We start from the raw sequence: 27184 nt of genomic DNA, 5'->3' as shown, positions 1-27184 counted from the left end.
CAAGTTGGGTACATTAATGAAAACTAGAACCTCTGTCATTGCTTCACCAACCATGTTCTGGAGACCCATTCTCCTAGGGGGAGGTGGGGATTTCTCTTTTCAATATTGTCAGTCAATCCTGTGCTTTTGCTACACTGCACCAAACTCAGACCGAGGAATCAAAGACTGGCACTTTCCTTTGGAGTATGGTGGAGGAGGAATGCTAATTGTAATATTTCTAAACACTGAGAAGGCTGCAAGGTTGCAGAGAACAAGGCTTTCCAAGAACAATCAGATGACTGCTTTTAAATAAAGGTCAAAAAAGTGACTTGTCTCCTTTTCTTTAATAAAGGTATGAAGTGTTTCTCCCATTAAGACTTGAATTTCTCCCTGCTACTGGGATCCATTAATGCAATTTTGATTACAGAAAAAAAGTTAATTTTAATCAAGAGTTTAGCACATCTTTTAAAACACTTCAAAATTAAAAAAACAATACCCATTTCTTTCCCCAGGCACCCATCCTGAGTCCAGTTTCATAATAGATGCTGGGGTACAAGACAATAAGTTAAAGAGTTCATTCCAATTTTGCAGAGTTCAAAAGTCTTCCTAATGTGTTGTCGTCTTTGATCCCTTCCCAAATTTGGCATCAAGTCCAAGCCCTGCAGATAAATGAGAAAAAAATTGTAAGGGAAAGCCCAAGGCCTTCCTTAAATAAGTACAATCAGACCTCTCTATAGCTCCAGATCTAACTGATGCCGAATTACTTGAGAGACAGTGGGTACCTGTGACATTTTTTTTTAAAGAGTCCAAAAAAGGTCTCCCAAATCAGTTGGATCTGTGACCATAGCAACGGCCTCAAAGATATCCCCATCCCTCCCACTTCCCCTCCCCAAAACACAGATCGTGCTTTTGTCAGCAAGCTTGTCCAAGAAAATCCATTGTCCAAAATCCTGTCAACCCATCCCCCCAGTCTATACTCCATCACTCTAATGGATAAGGAAAAGACTTTAAAAAAAAAAAAGCCAGGCTTCCAGGACTTACCCATGAATACCAGGATAGTCCCCACCCACTGCATCATGCTGATTGGGTTGGCAAATAGAATGACGGATGCTAAAATGGTGAAGAATTTGCGGGTTGTGGTGATGATTGAACAAGTTAAGGGTCCAAAGTATACCACAGTCATGAAGATGAAACTCTGAGAGAGAGAGAGAGAGAGAGAGATTGATTCAGTCTGTCTGAGAAGGCAAGATCTCCAACATGAAGATCCATCTTAAACATTTTAAGGGAATCTTTTGGCAAAGAACACATCCCAACCACAACCTGAAGACGACTTACAAGAATTTGTACACAACCTAGACATTCTTGATCTGAAAATGCTGGTTGAACAGTGAGCTAGGAACAATCAGATATGGCAGGAAGACTAGACAACTTCATATTTCTGTCCCACAAGTAAACAATATCTGGGACATTCTATGTTCTTTGGTCATCAAGTGCCCGGGGTAAGGGAACCAGAAAGTTACTTACCTGACCCAGTGCACTTGTCAGGCCAAACAGCAGGATGTTGTAGAGGATGCTGGGGTAGCGTTCAGCAAAACTCAGGAATTCCCAGAGCTCTCCAGTGAACAAGATACCTGCAGAAAGTTTTAAGAGAGCAGGATGAACTCAAGCCAGAGACATCCTGGGCAGACAGGGCCGGAGCATTCATACTCCTAGCTCACATTCACTGATCAGACAACAGATACAGACAGCGAAGACTTATCTCCACCCAGAGAATACCAGTGGCAAAGAACTTTCAGTCATTGCACCATACCAGATAACTTGTTTTGGAAGAGAAAACAGCAAGTTGGCTACCCCCTCAGGATTTAAACAAGTAACATCCAGGAGTTAAGTTCACTTTGCTGCCTGAGTTTTGCAGCTCTATGCACAATTGCTGTCTTCCTGTACCCACTTAGCCTAAACTCATTGCATTTGCAGCCAGCATAAGGGGTGCCTGGAGATCAGTGAGAGGAATCAGATGCTACAGCAGGATGTAAGAATGTCATCTTAGCAAGGAACATGTCCTTCACATTCCAGATGTCATCTACACTTTTAAACTTGGCCTCAGCTATTAATGGAACAGATGAAACAAACATCACAGTCAGTGTTACTCTCATGACAAGTTTCAGAGTAACAGCCGTGTTAGTCTGTATTCGCAAAAAGAAAAGGAGTACTTGTGGCACCTTAGAGACTAACCAATTTATTTGAGCATGAGCTTTCGTGAGCTACAGCTCACTTCATCGGATGCATACCGTGGAAACTGCAGCAGACTTTATATACACACAGAGAATATGAAACAATACCTCCTCCCACCCCACTGTCCTGCTAGTAATAGCTTATCTAAAGTGATCATCAAGTTGGGACGACTGTACCTTGCACTATGTATCCCGATTCTCAAGACAGCCACCAACAATCTCACTCACACACACACACACACACCTTAAATAGAAATAGATGTGATCCCAGTCTTCGCCAAAACAAGAGAGCCACCAAATTGTAGCCTAGGAAGCTACAATCTATGCTACTGAGCCAGCCTGAAAGCAGGAACGTTTCAGAAGTGAATGCAGTTTTGGTAATAGCGCTTTAGGAGAAGCAGTGTCCCCTGGTGGCAATTTAAGAAACTACAATAAAATCTCCATAGATTAGGTTTAAAACAAACAAAAAGCAGCTCTGCAAGACATACTAGGCCCTTTTTAGGACAAGAGATGAGGGTCCTGCCTAGAGGATCTTACAAATCAGTCTTCAGGCCAGGTCGCTAGGGCTTCCTCAGATGTTCCTTACCAGCCCCCAGGAACAAGGTGGACCATAGATTAACATTTAGCATCATGTGATTGGAACCAGTTTGGTAATGAGCTCTCATATGGTCCTGAGACACGCCTGTCAGTCCATCCAATGTCAGTGACAGCAGCTAAGAGGAGGGGGGAAAAAAAAAAAAGATTGAAAACCAGAAGAGAACTCTCTGCCACCTACTCCCTTCCTGGCACATGCATTTAATTACTCTTCAGGGCATTCTGTGCCTAAAAATTATGTGCATGGTATTTTAAGATTTTGCAAAATTCTGCATATTTTATTTGTCAAATAAATGAGGAGGCTCCAGCATGGCATTGGGGAGCACGGGCCACTGGCTACACTGAGGTGGGAGATCACTTTGCAGTTCCCCCCCCCGGACATGGACTCAGCATTGAGGCTGCATCCAACCCTGACACAGCACAAGGACCAGCCCTGCCCCTCCGTGCCAGGTGCAGGCAGGCTCAGCAAAGCAGGATCCAAGTGGAGGGGGAGGGGGAAGGCTTAGTATGGGGGGATCCAGGTGTGGGTTGAGGGTTCTGTTTGGGGCGATCTGGGTGTGTGTGTGGTGGGGAGAAATCAGGATGCACAGGGGGGTTCTGGGTGCAACGGTAATGGGACTCTGCAGGGGGGTCCAGGTGAAGGTGGTTGGGGCTCAGCGGGGGGTCTGGGTGGGAGAGAGCTCGGCAGGGGGGTCTGGAAGTGGGGAGCTCAGTCGGGGGGGGTCCAGATGCTGGGGGGTTCCAGGTGCAACTGGTTGGGGCTCATTAGGGTGGGGAGCTGGCTAGCTCATTGGGGTGGTGCAGGTGCAGTGGGGGAGGTGTTGAGGCTCAGCAGTAGAATCTAGACACACAAGAGCTTCCTGCAGCTGGGGGAGAAATCTGGGAGTGGATCTGACCTAGCCCCAGATGCCATGCAGCGGAAGAGGAAGTCCCATCCTCCCCAGCCCAGCCTTGACTAGCAGCTGAGCCTGGTGCAGGGTAGGAGCCACCAGCCAGATCTTTTCCCACTCCCGCCCCCTGCCTCACAGTGATTTACCTCTCTGCTGGCTGCCCTGGGCACCCAAAACATACTGCTGGGGAGGGTTGTATGACTGCTCTTGTGGCTTCCCTTTACTTCCCTGCCAGAAAGTCATTTTTCTGTGGGGAAGCAAAGAAATCTACGAGGGACATAAATTCTGCATATGTACAGTGGTGCAGAATCCCCCCAGGAGTAGCATTTAAATTCTATAGGTTTCTTGCTTCCACCTGCTTATTTAAAAACAGTTCAGAGGGCATTCTGAGGAGGCGCCAGTGTTTCACCCCACATCACAATGTGATAGTGTGCAAGGATGTCCCTCTTTGCACCAGAGGGTACCCAAGCATTCCAACGCTGGCTTTGCCAATCCCTCATGGTGGGTAGATCCAGGCAGAAGCCTGTACCTTGTTTGTTTGTAATTGTTTTCTCCTCTTGTACCTTTCACCAAGACAAAACCTTGGAACTACTTATGCTTCAACAGGTCAGTACTTACCAGGAGGAGTTCTCCATAGCCAAAGATGTGGCCGTCCTCACCGTCACCTCCCCTTTTAGGTTTGTACATGAACAGAGCCACGCCTGTTACTATCAGCAGGACACACAGGTATTTGGCTAGTGGGTATTTCTTCCTCAGCACTGTCACCCCTAAGAGCATGACTGAAAAGAAAAGAGGATATGGTAAAGTGCTCCCAAAAACCCTCTACTAGGAATCTAATGACGCTGTGTCCAGTTCTGGATCTAATTGGGATGGGCACAGATAGTTTGTTATCCGCGCTACTTGGCGTGGAGCTATTTATTGTGTGAGCAGCTGGACTGTTTCTGGGAATGCAATCCACAGACTGCTCATGGCATGAGAAACACACACAGCTCACCTGGAATGGGCTTACAGGACTTCCCAAGGACCTGTAAGAGAAAGAGTATCTTAACTAGCTGCATGCTACAGCCTCCCCCACACCAGGCAAGACGGCTACAGAAACACAGGAACTGCCCTGTTGGATCAGACCCAGGGTCCATCTAGTGCAGTATCCGGTTTCTGATGGTGGTCAGCATCAGAAACCTCGTAGTAGGCAGATGGGGGATCAGCTACCCCCTCCCCAGTGCAGGTTTCTGACACTGGCTTAAACCCTGAAACATGAGGATTTTCCCTTCTCCCAGATTGTTTTTTAAGCATTTCCTGTTATCCATGTGGATGGCTAGTCCCTCTTGGAATCACTGGTTTCAGAGTAACAGCCGTGTTAGTCTGTATTCGCAAAAAGAAAAGGAGTACTTGTGGCACCTTAGAGACTAACCAATTTATTTGAGCATGAGCTTTCATGAGCTACAGCTCACGTCATCGGAATCACTAACTCCACCACCACTTGGCCTTGTAGGGATAGAGTAAAAAGAAAAGCAATAGAACACCGTCCTCCTCATTGCCACTCTTGCAGGGCAACAAGAGTTAAAACTGCAGCATCCTCCACGGTCAATGTTTTTTAGTGACTTACTCTTTAATTAGAACTATTTCCTATCACAGTGCATTGATGGATCATGTAAGCATCCTCCATACCAAGAGTGCAGAATTAGAATTTGGAATAGTCCTCAATAGGGAAAGGGCAAATCTGTAAAAGGGAATTTTTACAACGCAACCTTCTCCCTAACGCTCGTCCTCCTGCCTTTCTTCACCTGGGTTGGATAGTTGACGAACTGCAGAGCTGAGTTGCTGGAAACCATAGCACCCAGATAGGAGAGTGAGCAAGCTGCATACAACCAGTTCTGGGTCCGATCAACCCTGACGGCGTCAAAAAACTGGATCACTGTGGAGAAGACAAAATGTACTAGAAACACACACAAGCTGATGTGACTGGACATTGGCATCATAAGGTTATTTTATAATGCCATCGAGATACAAAAGCCACAAAGTATCTACAGCAGAGGGGAGACGGAGATCTGGAGCGTTTAAGACCACTCCATCTTTTCCGCTCATATGCTCTCTGAGGCAAAGGAGGTATATTGAATTCCTGAAACCCGCTGGGGCAGAAGGAAGATGGAAAAAACCAAGGGAATATGTATAGAACCTCTTACAGGAGACAAAAGCTTGGACATCCTAGTGGTCTACTCTGACCCTTCCCAACAATAAAACCACACTGAATGAAAAAAAATTTAGAATCTGGTTTTATGCAGTGTCTTTCATTTATAAAATTCTTTATTAAATCAAGTTAGCCAGTACTAGTGCAATATTTCTGCAAACAAATGGAAAAGCCACTGTGTGCTCAGCAAAAGGTCACAGTCCCTTGGAAGTTGTGACTTCGGCAACCGCTGATATTGAGAGTGTGACCTGGACTACAGGTAACCACTAGGTGGGCCCCCTGACTCTGGAAGAGAGTCCCTTCCCAGCCCAGAGGAGAAGGAAGTGGTACGGGAGTCAGGGTCAAAGAAGTCCCAGTGCAGAAAAGCAAGGGGTGACATACCGGTTGTTCTGGAACACTTACCTAACCTCGCAAAGACGGCATTGATCACGCATTGAATGAAGACCAAGGACAAAGCGTATTTGAACTTTTCCTGCTTGGCACCTTCTCCATATTTACCTCTAGTTCTGTGGGAACAAACAAACGAAGCAGGAGATTGAGGAGGGTGAGAGATACAGCGAGTGAGACTACAGCATAAGGCATGGCACACATTTACTCAGGCTTTCTTCCCAGGTGACTTAGCCCAACAGCTACCAACCTTTTTACACAAAGGTGTAGCAAACGGTGCCCTCAGTTTTACCTGCCAGTCCCCCCACCTTCCACTCAGCTGTGCTTGCTCTCAGCCTGCAGTGGACTGAGGCTTCTCCAAACCCTAGTCACACAGCTGGGAAAGAAACTCCAGCCCAACATCAGATCCTAAGATGTCCTCTCTTCTGGGCATCCTACCAGAAAGCAAGAAATGTCCAGGTACTGCCATTGTGGAGAAAGCGGGGGAGGTCCCCAGACTAGGAGAGGAGACTTCCCAATGGAAGGGTGCAACTTACATGTCCTCATGTAAGACCCAAATACCTTGGAATAGGAATCACTTACATGCTCTGCTGTAAACAGTCCAGGCTGGGAGGGGCTCTTACATGCTCTGTTGCAAGATGCAGGCCAAGGGGCTCCCCAGTGCCTGGGCAGAAGAGGCACTAGGCAGGGGTCACTCACATGCTCTCCTGCAGGATGCCGGCGGGGGGAGCCGGGGGGGGGTCACTCACATGCTGTCCTGCAGGATGCCGGGGGGGGGGGGGGTCACTCACATGCTGTCCTGCAGGGAGCCGGGGGGGGGGGGGGAATCATCACTCACATACTCTCCTGGGGCCGGTTTTGTTCAATATCTTCATAAATGATCTGGAGGATGGTGTGGATTGCACTCTCAGCAAATTTGCGGATGATACTAAACTGGGAGGAGTGGTAGATACGCTGGAGGGCAGGGATAGGATACAGAGGGACCTAGACAAATTGGAGGATTGGGCCAAAAGAAATCTGATGAGGTTCAATCAGGATAAGTGCAGGGTCCTGCACTTAGGACGGAAGAACCCAATGCACAGCTACAGACTAGGGACCGAATGGCTCAGCAGCAGTTCTGCGGAAAAGGACCTAGGGGTGACAGTGGACGAGAAGCTGGATATGAGTCAGCAGTGTGCCCTTGTTGCCAAGAAGGCCAATGGCATTTTGGGATGTATAAGTAGGGGCATAGCGAGCAGATCGAGAGACGTGATCGTCCCCCTCTATTCGACATTGGTGAGGCCTCATCTGGAGTACTGTGTCCAGTTTTGGGCCCCACACTACAAGTAATGGTCTCAAGTAATGGTCTCAAGTTGCAGTGGGGGAGGTTTAGGTTGGATATTAGGAAAAACTTTTTCACTAGGAGGGTGGTGAAACACTGGAATGCGTTACCTAGGGAGGTGGTGGAATCTCCTTCCTTAGAAGTTTTTAAGGTCAGGCTTGACAAAGCCCTGGCTGGGATGATTTAATTGGGGATTGGTCCTGCTTTTGAGCAGGGGGTTGGACTAGATGACCTCCTGAGGTCCCTTCCAACCCTGATATTCTACGATTCTCCTGTAGGATGCCGGGGGGGCGGGTGAGCCAGGGAGGTCTGGGGGGGGTCACTCACATGCTCTCCTGCAGGATGCCGGGGGCGGTGAGCTGGGGGGGGTCACTCACATGCTCTCTTGCAGGATGCCGGGGGGGGGGGGTGAGCCAGGGGGGTCTGGGGGGGTCACTCACATGCTCTCCTGCAGGATGCCGGGGGGGGGGGAGCCGGGGGGGGGGGTCACTCACATGCTCTCCTGCAGGATGCCGGGGGGGGGTTGCCGGGGGGGTCTGGGGGGGGTCACTCACATGCTGTCCTGCAGGGAGCCGGGGGGGGGGGGGAAATCATCACTCACATACTCTCCTGGGGCCGGTTTTGTTCAATATCTTCATAAATGATCTGGAGGATGGTGTGGATTGCACTCTCAGCAAATTTGCGGATGTTACTAAACTGGGAGGAGTGGTAGATATGCTGGAGGGCAGGGATAGGATACAGAGGGACCTAGACAAATTGGAGGATTGGGCCAAAAGAAATCTGATGAGGTTCAATAAGGATAAGTGCAGGGTCCTGCACTTAGGACGGAAGAACCCAATGCACAGCCACAGACTAGGGACCGAATGGCTAGGCAGCAGTTCTGCGGAAAAGGACCTAGGGGTGACAGTGGACGAGAAGCTGGATATGAGTCAACAGTGTGCCCTTGTTGCCAAGAAGGCCAATGGCATTTTGGGATGTATAAGTGGGGGCATAGCCAGCAGATCGAGAGACGTGATCGTCCCCCTCTATTCGACATTGGTGAGGCCTCATCTGGAGTACTGTGTCCAGTTTTGGGCCCCACACTACAAGTAATGGTCTCAAGTAATGGTCTCAAGTTGCAGTGGGGGAGGTTTAGGTTGGATATTAGGAAAAACTTTTTCACTAGGAGGGTGGTGAAACACTGGAATGCGTTACCTAGGGAGGTGGTGGAATCTCCTTCCTTAGAAGTTTTTAAGGTCAGGCTTGACAAAGCCCTGGCTGGGATGATTTAATTGGGGATTGGTCCTGCTTTTGAGCAGGGGGTTGGACTAGATGACCTCCTGAGGTCCCTTCCAACCCTGATATTCTACGATTCTCCTGTAGGATGCCGGGGGGGCGGGTGAGCCAGGGAGGTCTGGGGGGGTCACTCACATGCTCTCCTGCAGGATGCCGGGGGGCGGTGAGCTGGGGGGGGTCACTCACATGCTCTCTTGCAGGATGCCGGGGGGGGGGGGGGTGAGCCAGGGGGGTCACTCACATGCTCTCTTGCAGGATGCCGGGGGGGGGGGTGAGCCAGGGGGGTCACTCACATGCTCTCCTGCAGGATGCCGGGGGGGGGGGGTGAGCCAGGGGGGTCACTCACATGCTCTCCTACAGGATGCCGGGGGGGGGGAGCTGGGGGGGGGGTCACTCACATGCTCTCCTGCAGGATGCCGGGGGGGGAGCCGGGGGGGGTCACTCACATGCTCTCCTGCAGGATGCCGGGGGGGGGAGCCGGGGGGGGTGAGCCGGGGGGGGGTCACTCACATGCTCTCCTGCAGGATGCCGGGGGGGGGGGTGAGCCGGGGGGGTGAGCCGGGGGGGTCACTCACATGCTCTTCCTGCAGGATGCCGGGGGGGGTGTGAGCCGGGGGGGCCCGGGGGGGTCACTCACATGCTCTCCTGCAGGATGCCGGGGGGGGGGGGGGGTGAGCCGGGGGGGGGCCCGGGGGGGTCACTCACATGCTCCCCTGCAGGATGCCGGGGGGGGGGTGAGCCGGGCGGGGTGAGCCGGGGGGGTCACTCACATGCTCTCCTGCAGGATGCCGGGGGGGGGAGCCGGGGGGGGGGCCCGGGGGGGTCACTCACATGCTCTCCTGCAGGATGCCGTAGTAGAAGTAGCAGACGAAGACGCCCAGGAAGCAGACCGGCAGGCGGAGCCGCTCGGGCAGCAGGGGGCCGGGGCCGCTCCCGCTCGCTCCCATGGCGGCGGCGCGGGGCCCGCTCAGGGCAGGCGGCACCTCCAGCCGCACATCGCGGAGCGGAGCCGGGCGCGGCGGCGGCGCAGGGGGCCTCATAAAAGCTGCTCGGGACAGCCAGTCTGCCGGGACCCGCCCGCGGCCGGCTGGGGCTGCCCGCGGCGTTGCCGGCCCAGGCGAGGCAGGGAGAGCGGGAGGCGAAGGGGCGGTGGTCCCGGCTGCTGGGCCGAGAGGGCGCTGCTGGCCCACACGGGGCTAATCCGCCCGTCGCTGCCTGCTGTTCCCCGCAGCCGAGCCCCAGTACAGCAGCTTTTTGATCAGGCAGCGCCTAGGTTCCCTAAGCCTGGGGGCCTTCCATAGCTCGGGGGCGCTGTGGTGACGTGTTCGCATGTGGAGCTCACGGATTGGCCCCCCCCGGCTCGAAGGCGGAACCAGGAGATCGGTTCCTGGCTTGGTTTTAGCGTCAGTCGGACGCAAAGGCTGCCGGAGCCTCTCTGACCCCGCCCGCGCGCATGCGCCGCAGCAGCTACTACAGGTGATGCTACCGGGGAAGCCTCAGCCCTGGGAGCCTGTGAGGGGGAGGAAGAGGCAGGCGGGGGGGCTGGTAAAAAGCGGGGGGGGAGGAGGAAGAGGCAGGCGGCGGGGGGGCCGGTAGAAAGCGGGGGGGGGCAGAGGAAGAGGCAGGCGGGGGGGGGCTGGTAGAAAACCGGGGGGGAGGAGGAAGAGGCAGGCGGGGGGGGGTGGTAGAAAGCGGGGGGGGCGGAGGAAGAAGCAGATAGGGGGGCCGGTAGAAAGCGGGGGGGGAGGAGGAAGAGGCAGGCGGCGGGGGGGCCGGTAGAAAGCGGGGGGGGGCGGAGGAAGAGGCAGGTGGGGGGGGGCTGGTAGAAAGCGGGGGGGGAGGAGGAAGAGGCAGGCGGCGGGGGGGCCGGTAGAAAGCGGGGGGGCGGTAGATCTTGTAGAAGGCCCCTGTGGCCTGGGCCACAATCCATTTCGTGCATGGGCCAGTCACCTCAATGTACATGTCCTGGGTGTGTGTTTTTTTTTTAGTGGTAGAACCACTTGCCCTGACACCGCCCCCCCCCCCCCCCCCCCCCCCCCCCGGCCAACGTGAGATGCCCTGGCCAGCATGTGCAGGGATGACCTCGCATCCTTTTCCAATAGCACCAGCCCCCACATCCACCGTACCGCCCTTTGGGCCACAACTTCAGCCTCCCCTGCACCCCTGTGAAGGAGTGAAGCACTAGCCCCCGGGCTACAGCTGGGGGGGCAGGGTACGGTAGTACAGGATCCTGCAGCCTGTGACTTCAGCAACTTGGGCTCTGCCCCCTGCAGTAGTTTCCCCACAGAAGAGCAAGTCACCTTCAAGCCCCGCCCGTGGACTAAGCCCACCTCATCTAAAGCAGCAGGCTGAGGCCCGTGGTCGGCAGCTCCATGGAAGTTTTCCAGCCAGCACAGTAAGCTTGTTGATGTAGAAAACAAGAGCTTTCCCAGCACCGGCTCTGAGCCTGTAGTGTGAACTGCCTGAGGAAGGAGGGACTTTCCCAACCCCCATCATCTTCCACCCCAACTGCCAGGTGCACTTCTGCAGGCTGCCATCTCTACTACAGCCAGAGCATGGGGGACATTTAGAAAACAACCCAAAACAAAGTCCTCTGTTGCACATAGTTCTCCCCTGGTGATAAGAATCGGTGCAGAATCAAGTAACCTGCCTACCTCACACAGTAAGTCTCGCAGAGATAGGAATTGAACCTAGGTCACTTGAAGTTCAGTCCACTACTCACTTCTTGTCTTGCTGGGGTCAGAACCTAGTTTCTCCTGTTCCAAAAGCAGAGGCTACTGGCACTCAAGACAAAGCATCATTACCTATGTAAGGAGTCTAGTCCAGTACATCTAGAAGTGGTACATATTACCCTATTCAGGTATAGCATCAAGTCTTGTCCAGAAAGCAAATGAACAGAGGCAAATCCTAACTCTGGGCTTTAAACCCCTACACAACTGAAAATAGGTATGAAGCAGAAGGGATTTCCTGCTTACATGATGTTCATTTTGGGGTCACAGAACAGGCATAAGACAGCCCTAGGACATTGCCCTCATAAGGGAGGCATAGGGCCTGTTCTACCCCCCCTGCAAGAGACACCTCACAGGAGAGGTTTTCATGACAGAGCTGTTCGCCAGCAGTGCATAGGGGCTATTGTAGGTGGGGTGCAAGTGGGATCAGTTCTGACAGTTCTCTTAACCTTCAGCGAGGGGTACATCCTACCCTGAAGCATAGCCACCTTCCCCACCCTCACATAGGGCTTATCACGTGCCCACTGATGAATCACCCCCCCTGCCCCCCCAAATCTACAAATACTACAATTACACTGCATTGCAGGTTCTCATTCCTCGTGTTTTTAAAAAGGAGCATCTGCTGTGTTTCCATTAACATGCACCAGCACAAGGAATGTTCTCTTCCCTCCCCCTTTTAAAAAGAAACTCTTAACTCCAACAGGCCCTTTTCCATAGCTCTGCCTTCTGCTTGGGGATTTGTGTAGGGACCACATCCTGCATTTAGCAGCATGGGATGTTCAATTTGCTTTTCTTCAGACTAAAGCCAGAGGTTTGGGAAATACCAATGCAGAATCTTAGTACACCTGTAGAAAGCAGGATGGGGTTGGGGTTGTTCTGCAGAGATTCACCATGAAGATAGATTTTTAGAAACCGTATCAGTGTTGAGATTAGCATTTTGCCATCTTGCACATTCAAACTACTTGATTTGCTGTAATTACCCTTTAGAAACTCCTAATCTGAAGCTGTTCTTAGCATCTAGCAAGAATGGTTACCTCCTGCTAGGCTGACTCCCCCCACAGCTGCAAAACCCTTTAAACACACAGCCTGCAGCTGAGAACAGGTTTGACTTCCCCACTAGGTCCACCACCTTCACAGGAGTGTGGAAGTGACACAGCCTCTAGCTGACACGTACAGGGTTTGGAAGAGGTTGTACACTGATTGTCAGCGTGGTCATGTTGTTTAAAGAGGCACAGTACTTTCCCAAATTTAGAAGCGTCAGAAGTGGCTTCATGAAGTTGAATCCCAATAAAAAGCTTCTATTTAAACATGCTTGTCTGTAACCTAAAGAGTGCAGCACTGTGCTACGATGCAAGAACCAGCAAGTCCAACTGAACTGTGTATGGGCACACTCTAAGATGATGGGGAAGGTATATTTATTAGAACTTAATGTTAACAGTGCTACAGAAACTGCTTTGTGATTTTAGAACCCAATTACATCCTTTACATTTGAGTCAGGGCTTTTAGTTACCAGACCCACCTCTCCAATATTAAAGAACACAATGGAGGATTAACTATACTAGTGGGGTTCTGGAGGAGAAAAATATATGGAGGCAGTGAATGCTTTTTAAGTTGTCATAATGCCTCCCTACAACTGGAAAGATCAACCTGGCCTGCAATCTCCAAGCCCCTCCCTCAATGAACTCTGCTAAATTTACCCACATGATATTGCAAATTGTAAAAATGATCTTTGTCCACTCAGTTCCAGAAGTCCAGGTTCAGGGACTAATTAGATTGTGAATAAAGAGCTCTTATGTAATTTAGTGTCTCCACATTGTCCTTAGACTGGCAACAAAAACAGAAGTTCTATATGAACAACTACAGGTTAGACAAGAAATGAAATATTGCTGATGGAAGCATGGGGTTGTATTTTTCCTCTGGTTATCCAAACTTGCATTACTTAGCCAGGCAGAACCTGCTAGCTCTGGTCTACATACAGTTTCCTGTCATTCAGAATCTTAACTGAATTGGGTATCTTCTGCTTTGTGTGCACAAATCCAAACATTTCACCATCATCAACACAGTAACAGGATAGCCCAGAGCCCTCAGAAAGCTTTGTATACAGAACTAGTACACCATGCATCCAGTCCTAACTCTGGGTACAGGAGGAGGGATGATCAGTCTAGCTGGCTGTGGAGTTTATGGCTGAGGAGCATATTGCATGAACCAGGCCAGCTCTAGCTAGAACTAAACACAAGGCCCCGTGGTTTTCAATGCTGGCTTCCCCTTTCTATAGTCATTTTTTTCCCCTCACTGCTTCTCTCTCCTTTCAGTAGTAATTCTTTATTCAAATAATTCCAGGCTTGACTGGAATGCAGACCAGTGAAAGGAGTCCTCCAGCAGGGCACTACCATCAAGATTTAATTGCACACCGGAGGAGAGGGGTGAAGTATGTCATTCAGTCTGCAGGCAGGGGGTGCAGAGAAATGAATGCACTAGCCATTTATGAGAAGCTTAGTGTTCCATGAGAAGGCCAGTTTTCTATCTTACTTCCCTGAATCATACAGGAAACTTGTAATCCGTGCATAGCACATACCAGCAGCCATGACATGTCTCAAACCAGAGCACTGAGTGATGGTGGGGCTTGTTCAGAGCACGGCAACCTCTATTACCCACTCCATTTGGAGTTAAATGATGGATTTACAGATTAACACAGCAAAGAACGCTATTCCTGGGGCAGCACATGTACAGTTGTGTTTCCTGGTGCCTAGTTGCTATCTCTGTTCTCCATACAGTTTAGCCTGGTTGACAACCTTTCCCCCAGAGTCTGCAGTATGGCAGGTGTAGGTCAGAGATTCTGGTGCTGGCAGAACTGCAGGTAGAATGACTTGCAGTGTCAGGAAGAGGTTGTTGGAATTCACGTTTATAAGCAATCAAAAGTTTTTAAGGCTACTTGGCTTGTTACTTAAAGAATCTTCCCCCATCTCTCCCTGCCAAAAACACAAACTCATGACAGTGGTGCTTCATCAGAAGGTGGCAACAGCTGGAGAGCTGGGAGCAGTTTGGAACTCCTCTTGGTAGCAGAGCATTCCCCCACTGCAAGATCAAATTCTGATTTAAGAACAGCTGAACAGAGGGACTCAAGGTTTCCAAATAAAAATAAAAGGTGGAACCTTGTTCACTGCACTTTCCCCTAATAAATCTGACATGTTCTGAGCTGAGGCCTGCAGCTTTCCCCGGCTCTGCATACCCAGCTCACTGGGTGAATGGTTACCTGGCCTAGTGAGGTCCCTCTCACATTTTCAATAAGCCTTTGCTACCAACAGCTGCAGAGCTCTCCCAGTGCAGCACTAAAATGCCATGACCAACATCAGGGAGTTAAAGCGAAGGAGATTGTTTTGCAGTTCATGCAGTAGGATGAAGCAGAGTTTATGTACGTAGGCGTTTTCCTCCAAGCCGGCTGCATTTCCTCTCCACAGCCTAATTTAGAAGCTGTATTCATACTGCTAAGATGAGCACACATCTTTAATACATTACAGAGAAGCAATTTTAACACTAGCTGCTGTTTAGCATTACTGAACTTATGTGGCTACAGTTTAGAAAGTTAGTCCTAAGCCTAAAAACAGGACAAGGGCCACCTGAGGTATAGCACGCTAGCCAGTCTCTTGTGCAGCATGTGCTCTGGAGCTATTGCATGTCTAGCAGATAGTAGCAAATAGCACTGAACCCCTCCCTTTGCTGTGTACCAGCAATGGGCTGGCAGGCACACATTCTAAGCTGAAGGTACCGTGTCAACAGCTAGAGGCCATTGCAGCAGAAAATGCAGTCTATCCAGCCTGTTTGTCGTTTCAGCGGCCATCGATTGAACTACCCAAAGATTCCAGTTTAGACTAAATACACTCAAACCCCAAAGAAAGAAAAGGAGCTTTGGATGCCTGGAATTTTTTTTTTTTTTTTTACTGGCAACACCAAGATCTGCAAAAAAACTCTGAACACAAGACAAGAAAAACTCCAAGGCTAACATTCCTCCTTTAAGCTTTGCAATACATACATAAAATACAAACTTCAAACAGCTGCAAAAATAGTGTCTTTGGAAGAAAATAGAGTTTCTACATCAGATACAAGAAAATAGGGTTCAATACAGCCCAGAGCCTTAGCAACAGAACACAAATCAAATACTTTCATTTTCAAGAGGCATTACAATCAGAATTCCTCATGTTATAGTTTCACCTTATAAGGCTTTGTGCTGGGATAAGCATCTCTGGGTCTAGCAGGATCTCAGACTCCAGCCCAGTTAGGATGATCTTATGTCTGTGCATAAAGTTTTTCTGCAGTGAGACAAAATGGTTCTCATCCCCAACTCCACCTCTGCACATGCAAACGATACCAGAACCAGTCAGGATGTCCACGGCATTTGGTTGGAAAGCAGCATGTAACATCTTAACTAGCAGCAACCTTCCACAAGTCCATGGAAACCTTTTGTATGCTGCTTGGACTTAGATTTCCATCTTCTTCCCCTGACAAAAGGCTGTGGGGGTCTGAGAGGCCCTCCGCTACCTACCAAGCCATGCAGACAGTTCCACATCTCTACTTATTCATCCTCTGTCGTGTAAGACGCTTCCCAGAGTACAGGTCCTCTGCAGACAGAGGTTCCCAAAGGTGCACTGGCAGGTATCTGATCTGCATTCTCTATCTTTGTACAGCAAGGCATTCCAAGAGGCTCCTGAAAGCTCTAGGTGGCTATTTCAAAGGGTTCAGATACCCAGTAGTGGAGCTGTCTACAGTTCACTTCCAAGCCCCTCACGTCTTTCTCTTCTGTATTTTGGGTGCTTTAAGTGGCTCAAGCTGCCTTTGATAGAGAGCAAATGCATTGTCAAATTCTGCCCAAGACATTCAGGTAGCTGGAATCAGCTAAGCCAGGTTCTACCAGCTTCTCCAGGAGGCAGCCAAGCTACTGGCCTCCCTCCCCCTGGGTGCAGGAAGTCCATATGACAACTGTGGGGATGAGAAGTGCTAGGAATCTCCCTTGTCCCCTGAATACCTGCAGCAAGGAATTTCATTTAAAGAGCCAGGTAGCTTGCATTTCCATGCTGCTCACCAGCAGCAGAGTCCCAGCTGCTCTGACAGCAAAACAATCACAGGAAAAAAATAACATTTCAACACAGGAGAAGAAAGTGCTTTAAGTACTGGGGGGCTCGAAGAAAGGAACCACTCCAGCAGCAAAGAGTCCTGTGGCACATTGTACTTAACAGTTTTCACCATCGCTCTGGAGGAAACTTGCTGTGGTTTTCAGTCCCAGGGCTGCCCATCTAACCCTCAAGTCCCAACTTCAAGGCACCACAGGCTGTTTAAGATGCACCGAAGAACCACAGATGCTTTGCTGTGCCAGGTCTCCCAAAGGCCTCAGACCACAAGAGAGCTATGAAAGAGGACACTCTCTTCTGTCTGGGTGCGCTTCCAGTGTTCAAAGTTCAGTGGAGGTGATTTAGAGACCTCGCTAAAGCCATCTGCTGCGGAGTCTTTCCGCGACCCAAGGAATGGGCCTGGGGCAGTGGACTGGCAGGAGGTGAACGTGCCTGATGGCACGGGGCTGGGGGTAGTAGGGAAGCTTCTGAACAGGAAACCCATATTTGGAAAGAGAGGCTTTACCAGACTGACCGGACAAAAGGCAGAGCCAGTTGGGTTGAAGTGGACTTTGTTCTTATCGGGACAGGAGGGCAGAAAATTCTGATCAGGGCTGGGGGATCTGAAGGAGGGAGAGAAACAAAAGGAAATGGGTTAGGAATGGAGCCCTCAGAGAGCATACAGCTGTTCAAGCAATTGCAGCTTTGATAGTATATGCTTGTTGTGTGGAGGGCATAGACTGCCTACTGTCTTAACCCTTTGCAAGCTGGCCATTTTCCAGGCAGGGAATAGTCTGTTAGTTCTTTCAGAAACACAAAGGAAGCACTTGGCCAGCAACGAGTGAGGGCTCTGAGCAGCTGGGCAGACCAAGACTCTAGGGACAGGTCTACACTATAAATGTACATTGGTATAACTACACTGCTCAGGGGTGTGAAATCCACACTCCTGACCAACACAGTTATACTGACCTAACCCCTGGAGTAGACAGCACTACCTCAAAGGGCTCTCCCATTGACATAGTTAATCCACCTCCACAAGAGGCGGTAGCTATGACGACAGGAGAAGCTCTCTGTGTAGTAGCATCTTCACTGAAGCGCTACAGTGGTACACCGTTTTAAGTGTAGACCTGCCTGGAGATGGAAGGAGACGCAAGTCACCCTTGATAATGGTAGGATCCCTCATTGACCTCTTCTTGCTTGCCCTCCCTACAGTTCTTAACTCAACCATTGGGCTGGAGACCAGTAGAAGGGAAGCAGGCTGACTGGAAGCAAACATAAAGGGAACTGTGGGTGGTTATGGGAGCCAACAAGCAGGCTGAGCAGGAAGGGTGGCCAGTAGCACAGGCAAGGTCAACAGCCCCATCCTGCTGAGGGTTGGGGAAAGCAGAGCTGGTTTATTTGAGGGCCAACCCTTGTGGCCAAGGGGGCATGTTGGTTAGGTAAGCAAAGTGCTTGTGTGTGTGGTGGGAAGGCAGGCGCCACTGGTCATCTTCACAGAAGAGTCCTCCAGTGTGTCAGAAGCCCTCTGGTTCATTGCTTCTGCACCCAACAAAGGGGCAGCACATCTAATGTCTGCATACTTCCCAAGAGAAGCTGCTCCCCAATTCCAATCTGTTTTAGAGGTTTATTTCCTTGGAGTCAGGCCAAGGAGGGGGGAGTGACAGTTACACAGTACAATGTAGGCAAGGGAAACCGCATAAGCATTGGCACCATCTCATTTAAACTCTCCCTCAAGACATCATCCCTTCCGATACTTACGAAGCCTCTTCAAAGGCCCGGACTTTTTCACATCCCTCAGGAGGCTCCCGTTTAAACATGTAGCTGTGGTTAGGTCGCGGAGACGAGGCAAAGGCCAGGACTGGAGAGGGGCTACCATCCTCTAGCAGGGAAGGAAGACTTTTTTGAGAAGACTCTAGAAGAATTCAACAGAGCCCTTTTAAATCAACACAGGATAAGCTCCCCAAAATCACAGTAGTGTCCAAAAGTCCTGGCATGAGAACTGCATTCAGTTACTAACTTGTATCCTCAGTCAGCCTGGTGCTGAGAATTCCCAAGTGCCTGAGGAAAAAAACCCTGCACAGAAGAGTCCTTGTAACTCCAATTTGTTCCAGCACCTACTCAATGACACCCCGCCCCACACTCCTCGTCTCCTACTTAACTTCTGGGCTCCCACAATCCCAATTCAACACACACTGGAGGTGGAGAGAACTGGGTCGCTGCACCGAAAGGGTTACTGCGTTCACATCTCTCTATGCTGGGAGAAGGCCACTGCTGAGCCTAACTATTGCCATTTACCTTTCTCCTTGGGGTCCCGCAGTGGCTCTTCCAGTGTAGAAGAAAGCTCCTCCGTAGCTGCTCTCGCAGGGGTGTGCGGAGAAGATCGGAGAGGCACAGAAGGGGATGGGGAAAGAGAAAGGCTGCTGCAGCTGCTACTGCTGGGTTCCAGAGTCAGCAGCGAAAGATCCTCAGAGCCTCTCTGGGGAGGGGCTGGTGCCCTGTGGCCATCTGGAACATCCAGAATCTAGAGGGAGGAAAGCGTATTGAACAGCAACCCCCAACCTCAGCCCCCTTTCACACAGGCAGGCAGACCTTACAAGTGGCATTTAGATCTCCGTTGACTGAAGCAATCCTACTGCTCCAGACCACGTGCTTTGGGATTTATACAGGCAGGGACAGATCATATACCCATCCAGAACACACAGAGGTGCTGAATTACAGAGCCATTTCTCTACTAGCCTTCAGACTAATTCCCTCTCCCTGCCAGTTTAATGCCCTGCACCTTAGACAACAATTCAATATTTATGCTGCAGCAATGTCAAGATACTTAGGCAGGCTGGGGGCCTTGCTGGACACTGACAGCCTGGCCCAATACAAAGACACAACCCTTGCGCTGAAGAGTTTATGTAATCTTAGACAAGAGACAAGCAACATACAAATGGGGAGGGACAGGCAACGATGCAGAACTGGTATAGGCACAAATCCTTTAGATTAAAAGCTCTGTCTAGGGACTCTTCTGCATATACACAAGGAGGCCCTGATTCTGACTGAGACCTTTGGCCACTACCATAATTTAATACGCTTTTTAAAATGATGCAGCATATTCTCAACACTGTAGTAAACTGGCTGATTTCTTAAATAACACAACAGCAGTGGGTTTGAAGAGGAATGTGGAGCAGGGGGCAGCCTTAAGGCTCAGCTTTGGGTTGGAGTTCCGTACCCAAAGGGCCCAAGGTGGAGAGCTGACAAATGAGCAGCTAATCAAAGCAGTTAAGAGACTCAGAGAACTTCCTTGGTTGCTTCCTCTAGTTTTAATGACAAGCACAAACCCACAAACAAGTGGTTAGAGCACTAGTTTGGGACTCAACAGACCTTGGTTCAGTTCCCTGCTCTGCCACAGACTGTGTGACCATGTGAAAGTCACTTAGGGTTGGATTTTAATGTATTTAGGCACCTGACTCCTACTGAAACCAATGGGAGTTAGGTGCCTAAATCTTTACAAATCTATAATTACAGAATGATAGATTTCATGATCCCCAGGAAAGGACAGGAGTGAGAGCAGCAGAATAAAGACAATGGACTTACACACACACAAAAGCAGACAAACTGAGGAAACTGGTAGGTAAAGTCCCATGGGAAGAAAATGAAGGGAGAAAGGAGTTCAGAAGAGTTAGTTTCCCAAGGAGACAGTATTAAAGGCACAACTGCAAACTACCCTGATGCAAAGGAAAGACAGGGAGAATAGCAAGTGGCCAATATGGCTCTATCAGGAGCTTTTCCTGAAAATCAAGCAGGAATCCTATATAAAGTGGAAACATGGAGAAATTACTGAGTAGTACAAAAGAATAGCACAAGCATGTATGGGCAAAATCAGAAAAAACTAAGGCACAAAGTGAGTTACACCTACCAAAGGACATGAAAGGCAACAAGAGGAGGTTCTTTAAATACATTAGGGGCAAGAGAAAGATGAAGGGAAGTGTAAATCCTCTACTTAGCAGGAAAGAGCTATTAACTGATGGCATCAAGAAGGCAGAGATATTTAAGGCCTGTTTTCCTTCAGTCTTCACGAAAAAGGTGGCCAGATACTCAACACAATTAACAACAAGGGGGAAAGAACAAGTTAAGATAGAGAATGAACATGTTAAAGAATGTTAAGGTAAGTTAGGTGTATTCAGGTTAACAGATCAATCATGTCAAACCAACCTAATTTCCTTCTTTGACAGGGTTACTGGCCCAGTGGATGGGGGAGAAGCTGTAGACATGATATATCTTAATGTTAGTTGATATAGTCCCACATGACTCTCTCATAAGTGAACTAGGGAAATGTGCTCTAGATGAACTTACTAAAAGATGGGCGCACAACTGATTGAAAGACCACACTCAAAGAGTAGTTATCAGTGGTTTGCTGTCAAACTGGAAGGGTATATTTAGTGAGGTCTCACAGGGGTCAGTCCTTCATCTGGTACTAAATATTTTCATTAATGACTTGGATAATAAAGTGGAGAGTATGCTTATAAAATCTGCAGGTGACAAACTTGGAAGAGTTGCAAACACTTTGGAGGACAGGCTTAGAATTTAAAATCACCTTGACAAATTGGAGAATTTAACAAGTTGAATTTAACAAGATGAAATTCAACAAAGATAAGTGCAAAATAACTCACTTAGGAAGGAAAAGTCCAATGCACAATTACAAAATAGGGACTTACGGGCTAGGTGGTAGTAATGCTGAAAAACTGGGGGGGCAGCAGGGGAGGGGGTGTTACAGTGGATCACACTGTATACAAGTCAACAATGTGACAGTTGTGAAAAAGGCTAATAATATTCTGGGGTATAGTAACAGGAGTGTCATATATAAGAGGTAATTGTCCTGCTCTGCTCAGCACTGGTGAGGCCTCAGCTGCAGTACGGTGTCCAATTCCGGGTACCATACTTTAGGAAAGATGTGGACAAACTGGAGCAAGTCCACAGGAGAGCAACAAAAATGATCCAAGGTTTAGAAAACCCGATCTATTAGGAAAAGTTAAAAACCTGGGCTTGTTTAGTATTGAGAAAAGAAGACTGGTCCATTGTTCTCCATGTCCACTGAATACAGAACAAGTAGTAAATGGGCTTAATGTCCAGCAAGGGAGACTTAGGTTAGATATTAGGAAAAACGTTCTAACTATATGTGTAGTTAAGCTCTGGAATAGGCTTCCAAGGAGGCTGTGGAATCTCCATTGTTGGAGGAACAGCTTGGACAAACCCCTGTCAGGGATGGTGTAGGTTTACTTGGTCCTGCCTTAGTGCAGGGGACTGCACTTTATGACTTTGAGGTCCCTTCCAGCCTGATACTTATGATTCTACCCAAAGGGACACAACTCACCCTGAGAAGCTCCTCATCTCCTTGTTCCTTCACAAAAACCTCCTCCAGCTCCTGGTTTAGTCCTTCCAGGCTCCTATGTAAGCAGGGGCTGAGCCTCAAAACAGGAGATGCAGGAGGGAGTCCAGGAGGGGAGTCCTGTGACAACACAGAGTCAGACTGAGGTGCAGGGGTACACTGCAGCCACACAAACTCATACAGATCTCCCACAGCTCTGAATTTTCAGCCAAGATGTTCTAGGAAGCCAGCTGATTGGGGAAAGCCTTGATAGGAAAGTGTGTATATTAAACCCATTGCCTGCAGTCCAAAGCCTTTGGGGGTACATGGGGAAGGTTTTGTTTTGTTTTTTAAACCACACTGGATATTAGAATTTAAACAAAACTAAGAATCACTTAGAAACTGGATTTGTAATCTGGCAGCAGAACTGGACTGTGCTCCCCAGCCTCATTAGGGTACACTGCAAAACAGATGGGGAAGAAGAGGAAACATGAAACATACCCTGACTGATCCAAGGACAGCATGATCCCCCTGGAGTGGGGAGCTCCGGTCCTTCTCCTTGCCGCTTAGCTTAGTTCGCTGGAGCTGCTGCTTCAGTTTAGCAATCTAGCAAACAAATTCAGCGTATATAGAACTGGACAAGGAAACAGGGCTTACAACCAAAATTCACCATCCTCTCCCCATTGTTTCCCCCACAGGCAGTTACAAGACAGAAGGACACATTCAGTCAAGCTAGAACAAACCTTGGACATTTCTCAGAGGGTGGGGAGGAAGTTATTCCAAAGGTTTAATAGTGAACTCCCCTATTTTACAAGGGTGTAGACAGCTTTCCCTTTCCAGAAGTCCTGGAGTATTAGTCTTTCATTTACAGCATCAGCTTTGAACCAGGACTCAATGGAGCTCACCCCAAGGGTTGGTGTTATGGGCATGGCCCCTCTGCAAGTGATGCACTAAGCTATAGTCAACCCCCTTACAAGGGAAGCTGGCTAGAGGAGGGACTTGCAGTTTATCAAATAGAGGGTGGGTGGGGTGGGAAGAGCATGCTGACCTGCCGTGTAAGATTTATGGACACAATTAGAATATTGACTTAGGCCATGCAGCCCTCAAACTAAGGGCTAACGAGTGCACATGGGAGTTTAATATCTCCGCTTCAGTTACACTCTTTCCCCACTTTATGGGCAAGGTATGGTCCATAAGGAGTAAGACTTGTATGGATTGCTAAGTTGTAGAAGGGGTCTGTTTACCTCTCTGCGGTGATCCATGCTACCCCAAGATGCAGAACGCTTGTGAGTACTGGCACCGGCCTTCCCGACTTCCACTTCGTGCCAGGATGTTGGTGTCTGAAGGGAAGAGAGATTATTTAGGCCTGCACCCACCAACTTTATAGTCTTCTAGGCAGGGGACAAGGCCTCCTAGGAAGAAAAGTGAACAAGTCCTGTGCATTCACACTTATATTTCAGTCTTTCCTTCAGCTCTGGATTAAGAGTTTTGGGTCACAGTGCTATGCACAGTAAAACAGATCAGAAAATTGTTGCATGTTAATACTCTGAGATCAAGCAATGTTTGTTTGAACTTGTGGTTCTTTGAATCTACTTCTTCCTGTACTGGGATAGGCAAGGAGAGAACCACTCAAGACACTGGCTTTATCTTTTTGTCAGCTGCTCAGTTATCCGTGATGAATAATATTGCTATGCATACCCAGAGAAAAAAGCAGGCGTGTACAAATGACATTTCCTGCCTCCCACATGTACCCAGTCAGATCTGGTGACAGGAGCGATGTATGTATTTTCCTTTTCACTCATGTTAGCCTCGCAGTTAGCACCGCTCAGAGCAAATTGTTATGTTCTGATTGCTAGGTCAGATTTCTCTTCCCCATTACACCTGTCCAGCCTCAATAACGATTGTGTGGAAGTTCGTACGTGTAACCAAAAGCAGAAGTTGGCTACCAGAGTCTTGTATTGGTTCTGATGCATGAGCAATGCAAGAATCTGGCTTGACTCGGATCCCATTTGAGTCTGCAGGACTGACCGGAAACTGAGCAAATTTGAACTTGTCGGGGAAACAGGACCTCAGCACCATTTTACAGAACTGGTTTTCAAGAGACAACTCTATTTCAATCATCAAAAGAAATGGTCTGCCAAACTCTGGCTAGGTGAAGCATGTGAATTTCCTTGCACTGGAAGTACAGTGAACTTAAATTCTCATGGATGAGATATTAGGATCAGAAACGAGTCCCAAGGTACCTCACTTTCAAATACATCCCCACCACCACATTTTTAAACTCACCATAAACCACTCATCCCAAGTCATTCCCCTCCCTGCCATTTCTGTGGGAGGGATTGATAATTTCCTCCTCAGCCCTCCCTGGACAAGCTGCCAGAAGGTGCAAAGGCCTGAGAACAGTTCCTCTCCAAGCAATGCAACTGACCTCCCTGGAGAGGTCATTGCAAAAACAGCAGCTGTTAAAAACAGCCCTGTTGAGTCACTACGGCTGCAGAATCCTCTCTGCAGAAAGTTGCTTAAAAGGTTACAGTCCAAGCCAGAGGAACAAGACAAGCTATCCAGAAAGGTACAAGGTTTCTGCTGACAGATTAAGCTTTATAGCTGGATACAGTTGATTTACAGGTACTGCTCCAGCTTTCACTGAATAGCGGAGGCTGAACTGGACTCCTTAGGACCCATACCACTGGTAGTTTAGCATGTTGCTTTTCCACCAACAAACTTTTGATTTTACACAGGGGTTCCTCTTTGGGATTGCAGCAGCAGCCTGATGTGGCATGCAGATCGGAAGGGTGATCACTAGACCAAAAACTTATGTGAAGTCCTCTTGTACTGGCAGATTGGATCCAGTGGCCCACTTCAAATAAGCAAAGAATTCTGTTTCCTGCAACACCTGAAATTTGTTGCTACTTAGTCGTTTCCATGAAACAAACTCGTGTCTGCCAGATCAAAGACTGAATGGGCATGGGACTGACCCAACTCCACATTCGCCACCCAGGTCAGAGCAGCAGGGACACTGATGGGGATGCTTGAACTGCAACTGCCAGGGCTGCTACTGCTCTGGGGTTAAAGTAATTCAGCCTCTTAAAACGCTGGACACCTCATGTACTTATGAACCAAAGCTAAGAAGGATATTCAAGACAGTTTAGTCCAAGTTGTCTGTAAAATGCTATTCGACCCTCATAGTAGGTGTGGGGGTGTTATAGTCCAAAGCTGCATTTGGTCCCCTTTTTCTTCCAGTCACTGGACTACCCTCAGGATCCCTCACCACTTGAGTGGGCTCCAGATATCTACACTGGGCTCTGCACTCCAAGGGCTAGAGAACCTTAACACCAGAGTACTTAGCACTGCTTAAAGGCTCACGTCAGAGCCTAAAAAGGAAGAAAGAACCCTGCAGGAGTGAGAACGTCTGAAGACTGAGCATGCATGTGCCTCCTACCTCTCTAGGGCCAAGTCTATCAGCAGAGAAGGAAATTACAGAACCTGTTGTACTAACTGTGGCAAAAACCACTTCCCCTCACAGTGAGAGGGGACAAAATGCTTTGTGCAGCAAGAAAGATGAAACCACAAGCTCCAATCATGTAGATTGCTGCCATCCTCGCCCCCACACTCAGCACCTGCAGCTGCATCTCACTTAACCACCTTAAGCTAGCAGATCTACAGAGTTTTTCAAAACAGCTGATCAGTAGCTATTTAAAGAAAGGAATAAACATGCACTGGCCACCAGAAGTTCCAGAGAGCCTGCTTCATTGTGCCTGAAGACACTGAAAAATTCAGTCTGTCAAACTGCAGAACAGCAACACAGATGATCCTGCATCTCAGTAAAAGTTAGACTGGGATGACAGGTGGAAGAACATGATATGGATAAGGCACAGGACTGGCAGCTATGAAGCTTGGGCTCTATTCTCAGCTCTGCCACAAGTTTAGTGTGTGACCTAGGCAAGTCACAACCTATGTGTCTCAGTTTCCAGGGATGGCATGGTATTTACCAGAGGTGTTTTTTAGCAGGTAAAATCATGGTTTTTACCACCCTAGGAAAAACAAGTTAGTCCCTGTTTAAGGCATTTTCTACTTTAAAAACAGATTCATTAATTCACACCACATTACATTTAGTTTTAGTTATATATTCAAATTGTGGCTACATAGAGCAGTAGATTAATTTAGAGCTGTACAAAAGAAAAGTAAAATAACAGTGGGCATATTACTAATGTATGTGATTATAATACTGAACACTGGAATGCCTATACATTTTGGTTCAGTAATTTCTCAAGGAAGTTCTACAGGTCGTGACTCATTTCAGTTTTCAATATTGTATAAACAAAAGTTGAAAACATTCGATTATATGAAAACAGTAATGCAGAGTGGTAGGCTTGAAGTATTAAGCAATCAGGTGCACAGAGAGTTGCAGCCTAGCAGTCCAGGTCCATTTGGCCATGTCACATTCTGTAGCAGACAATCAACTCTGATGCACTGGAGAGACTGAGCCTATTCCTATTGCAGTTTTGAATGGATGTATCCCAAATTTGAAAAGATTCATTCTATCCTTGCTGATCTTGCTGGATACTGATGCAATTCTTTTCCCCAGTTTAAATCAGGCTTCAGCCAATATTTTACCAGTGCCCTGGCCTAAACTAGTTTTCCCCAGGGAATTGCTAACCCTGTCAGTTTCCCCATCTACAAATAGTGGTGATAATTACTTATTTCACAGATGTGCTGGGAGGCGTCCTTTACTCTTGTTTGCAAAGAGCTTTCAGTCAGTCAGATGGAAGGTACTGTTACCTCATTGGCATAACTTGCTTTAGGCACCACACTGGTTAAATCCACATTGAAAGTAAGGGTCAAATGAACATATCAGCATTTAACATACTGTGGAGAAGACCGGCCAGGAAGCAGATCAAATGCCTAAAAAATTAACCTTTTAGTTGCAGATCCTAAACACTAGGGTTACATTTCCTTACTGGTGCCAATATGCTTTAAGAGACTATCTCCCACCCCAAAGGTACAAGGCAAAGGAATTCCTTCCCTTTCTGTTCAGAATGCCCTCCAACCCCTGAACTGCTTGTTGCAGCAGAGACCAGAACAGACAAGAATATATTTAAACAGGACAACGGAACTTGGAAACCAATTGAGAATTT

At 48.5% G+C, this 27184-nt stretch overlaps 2 protein-coding genes across 5 annotated transcripts in view; both read right to left on the bottom strand.

Moving 5' to 3' along the window:
* Positions 1-304: 304 nt before the first annotated feature.
* Positions 305-9920, bottom strand: SLC35B1 (solute carrier family 35 member B1). Its single transcript, XM_048830232.1, has 9 exons — positions 9697-9920; positions 6285-6388; positions 5479-5609; positions 4689-4719; positions 4313-4473; positions 2797-2923; positions 1504-1610; positions 1021-1174; positions 305-638 (listed from the first exon to the last, which is right to left on the bottom strand). Exons 1-9 carry the CDS (start codon positions 9903-9905, stop codon positions 586-588), a joined length of 1077 nt encoding a protein of 358 aa, XP_048686189.1. The 5' UTR covers positions 9906-9920; the 3' UTR covers positions 305-585.
* A 5663-nt stretch (positions 9921-15583) lies between these two features.
* The window catches only part of FAM117A (family with sequence similarity 117 member A), a 29736-nt gene continuing 18135 nt past the window's right edge, over positions 15584-27184 (bottom strand). For 2 of the 4 annotated variants that reach the window (XM_048830228.2, XM_048830230.2), the window contains 6 exons: positions 23294-23389; positions 22551-22655; positions 22056-22190; positions 18992-19217; positions 18455-18608; positions 15584-17319 (listed from right to left, as the gene is read on the bottom strand). In XM_048830228.2, coding sequence (XP_048686185.1) covers positions 16977-17319; positions 18455-18608; positions 18992-19217; positions 22056-22190; positions 22551-22655; positions 23294-23389 — 1059 coding nt within the window. In that variant the 3' untranslated portion in view covers positions 15584-16976. The remainder of the gene's footprint in view (positions 17320-18454; positions 18609-18991; positions 19218-22055; positions 22191-22550; positions 22656-23293; positions 23390-27184) is intronic. The other 2 variants (XM_048830229.2, XM_048830231.2) reach the window with 2 other exon arrangements.

This window comes from Caretta caretta, chromosome 27, assembly GCF_965140235.1.
Source record: "Caretta caretta isolate rCarCar2 chromosome 27, rCarCar1.hap1, whole genome shotgun sequence".
Taxonomy (NCBI): Eukaryota; Metazoa; Chordata; order Testudines; family Cheloniidae; genus Caretta; species Caretta caretta.
The sequence above is the reverse complement of the archived record's forward strand: the minus strand, read 5'-3'. Positions and strand labels throughout refer to the sequence as shown.

Coding starts and splice junctions, on each gene's coding strand:
- SLC35B1 (XM_048830232.1), bottom strand. CDS start 9,905: ATGAGGCCCCCTGCGCCGCCGCCGCGCCCGGCTCCGCTCCGCGATGTG. Junction 4,720..5,478: donor TCGTCAACTATCCAACCCAG/GTGAAGAAAGGC, acceptor TTTCTCTTACAG/GTCCTTGGGAAGTCCTGTAA. Junction 4,474..4,688: donor GTCCTGTAAGCCCATTCCAG/GTGAGCTGTGTG, acceptor TTTTCTTTTCAG/TCATGCTCTTAGGGGTGACA.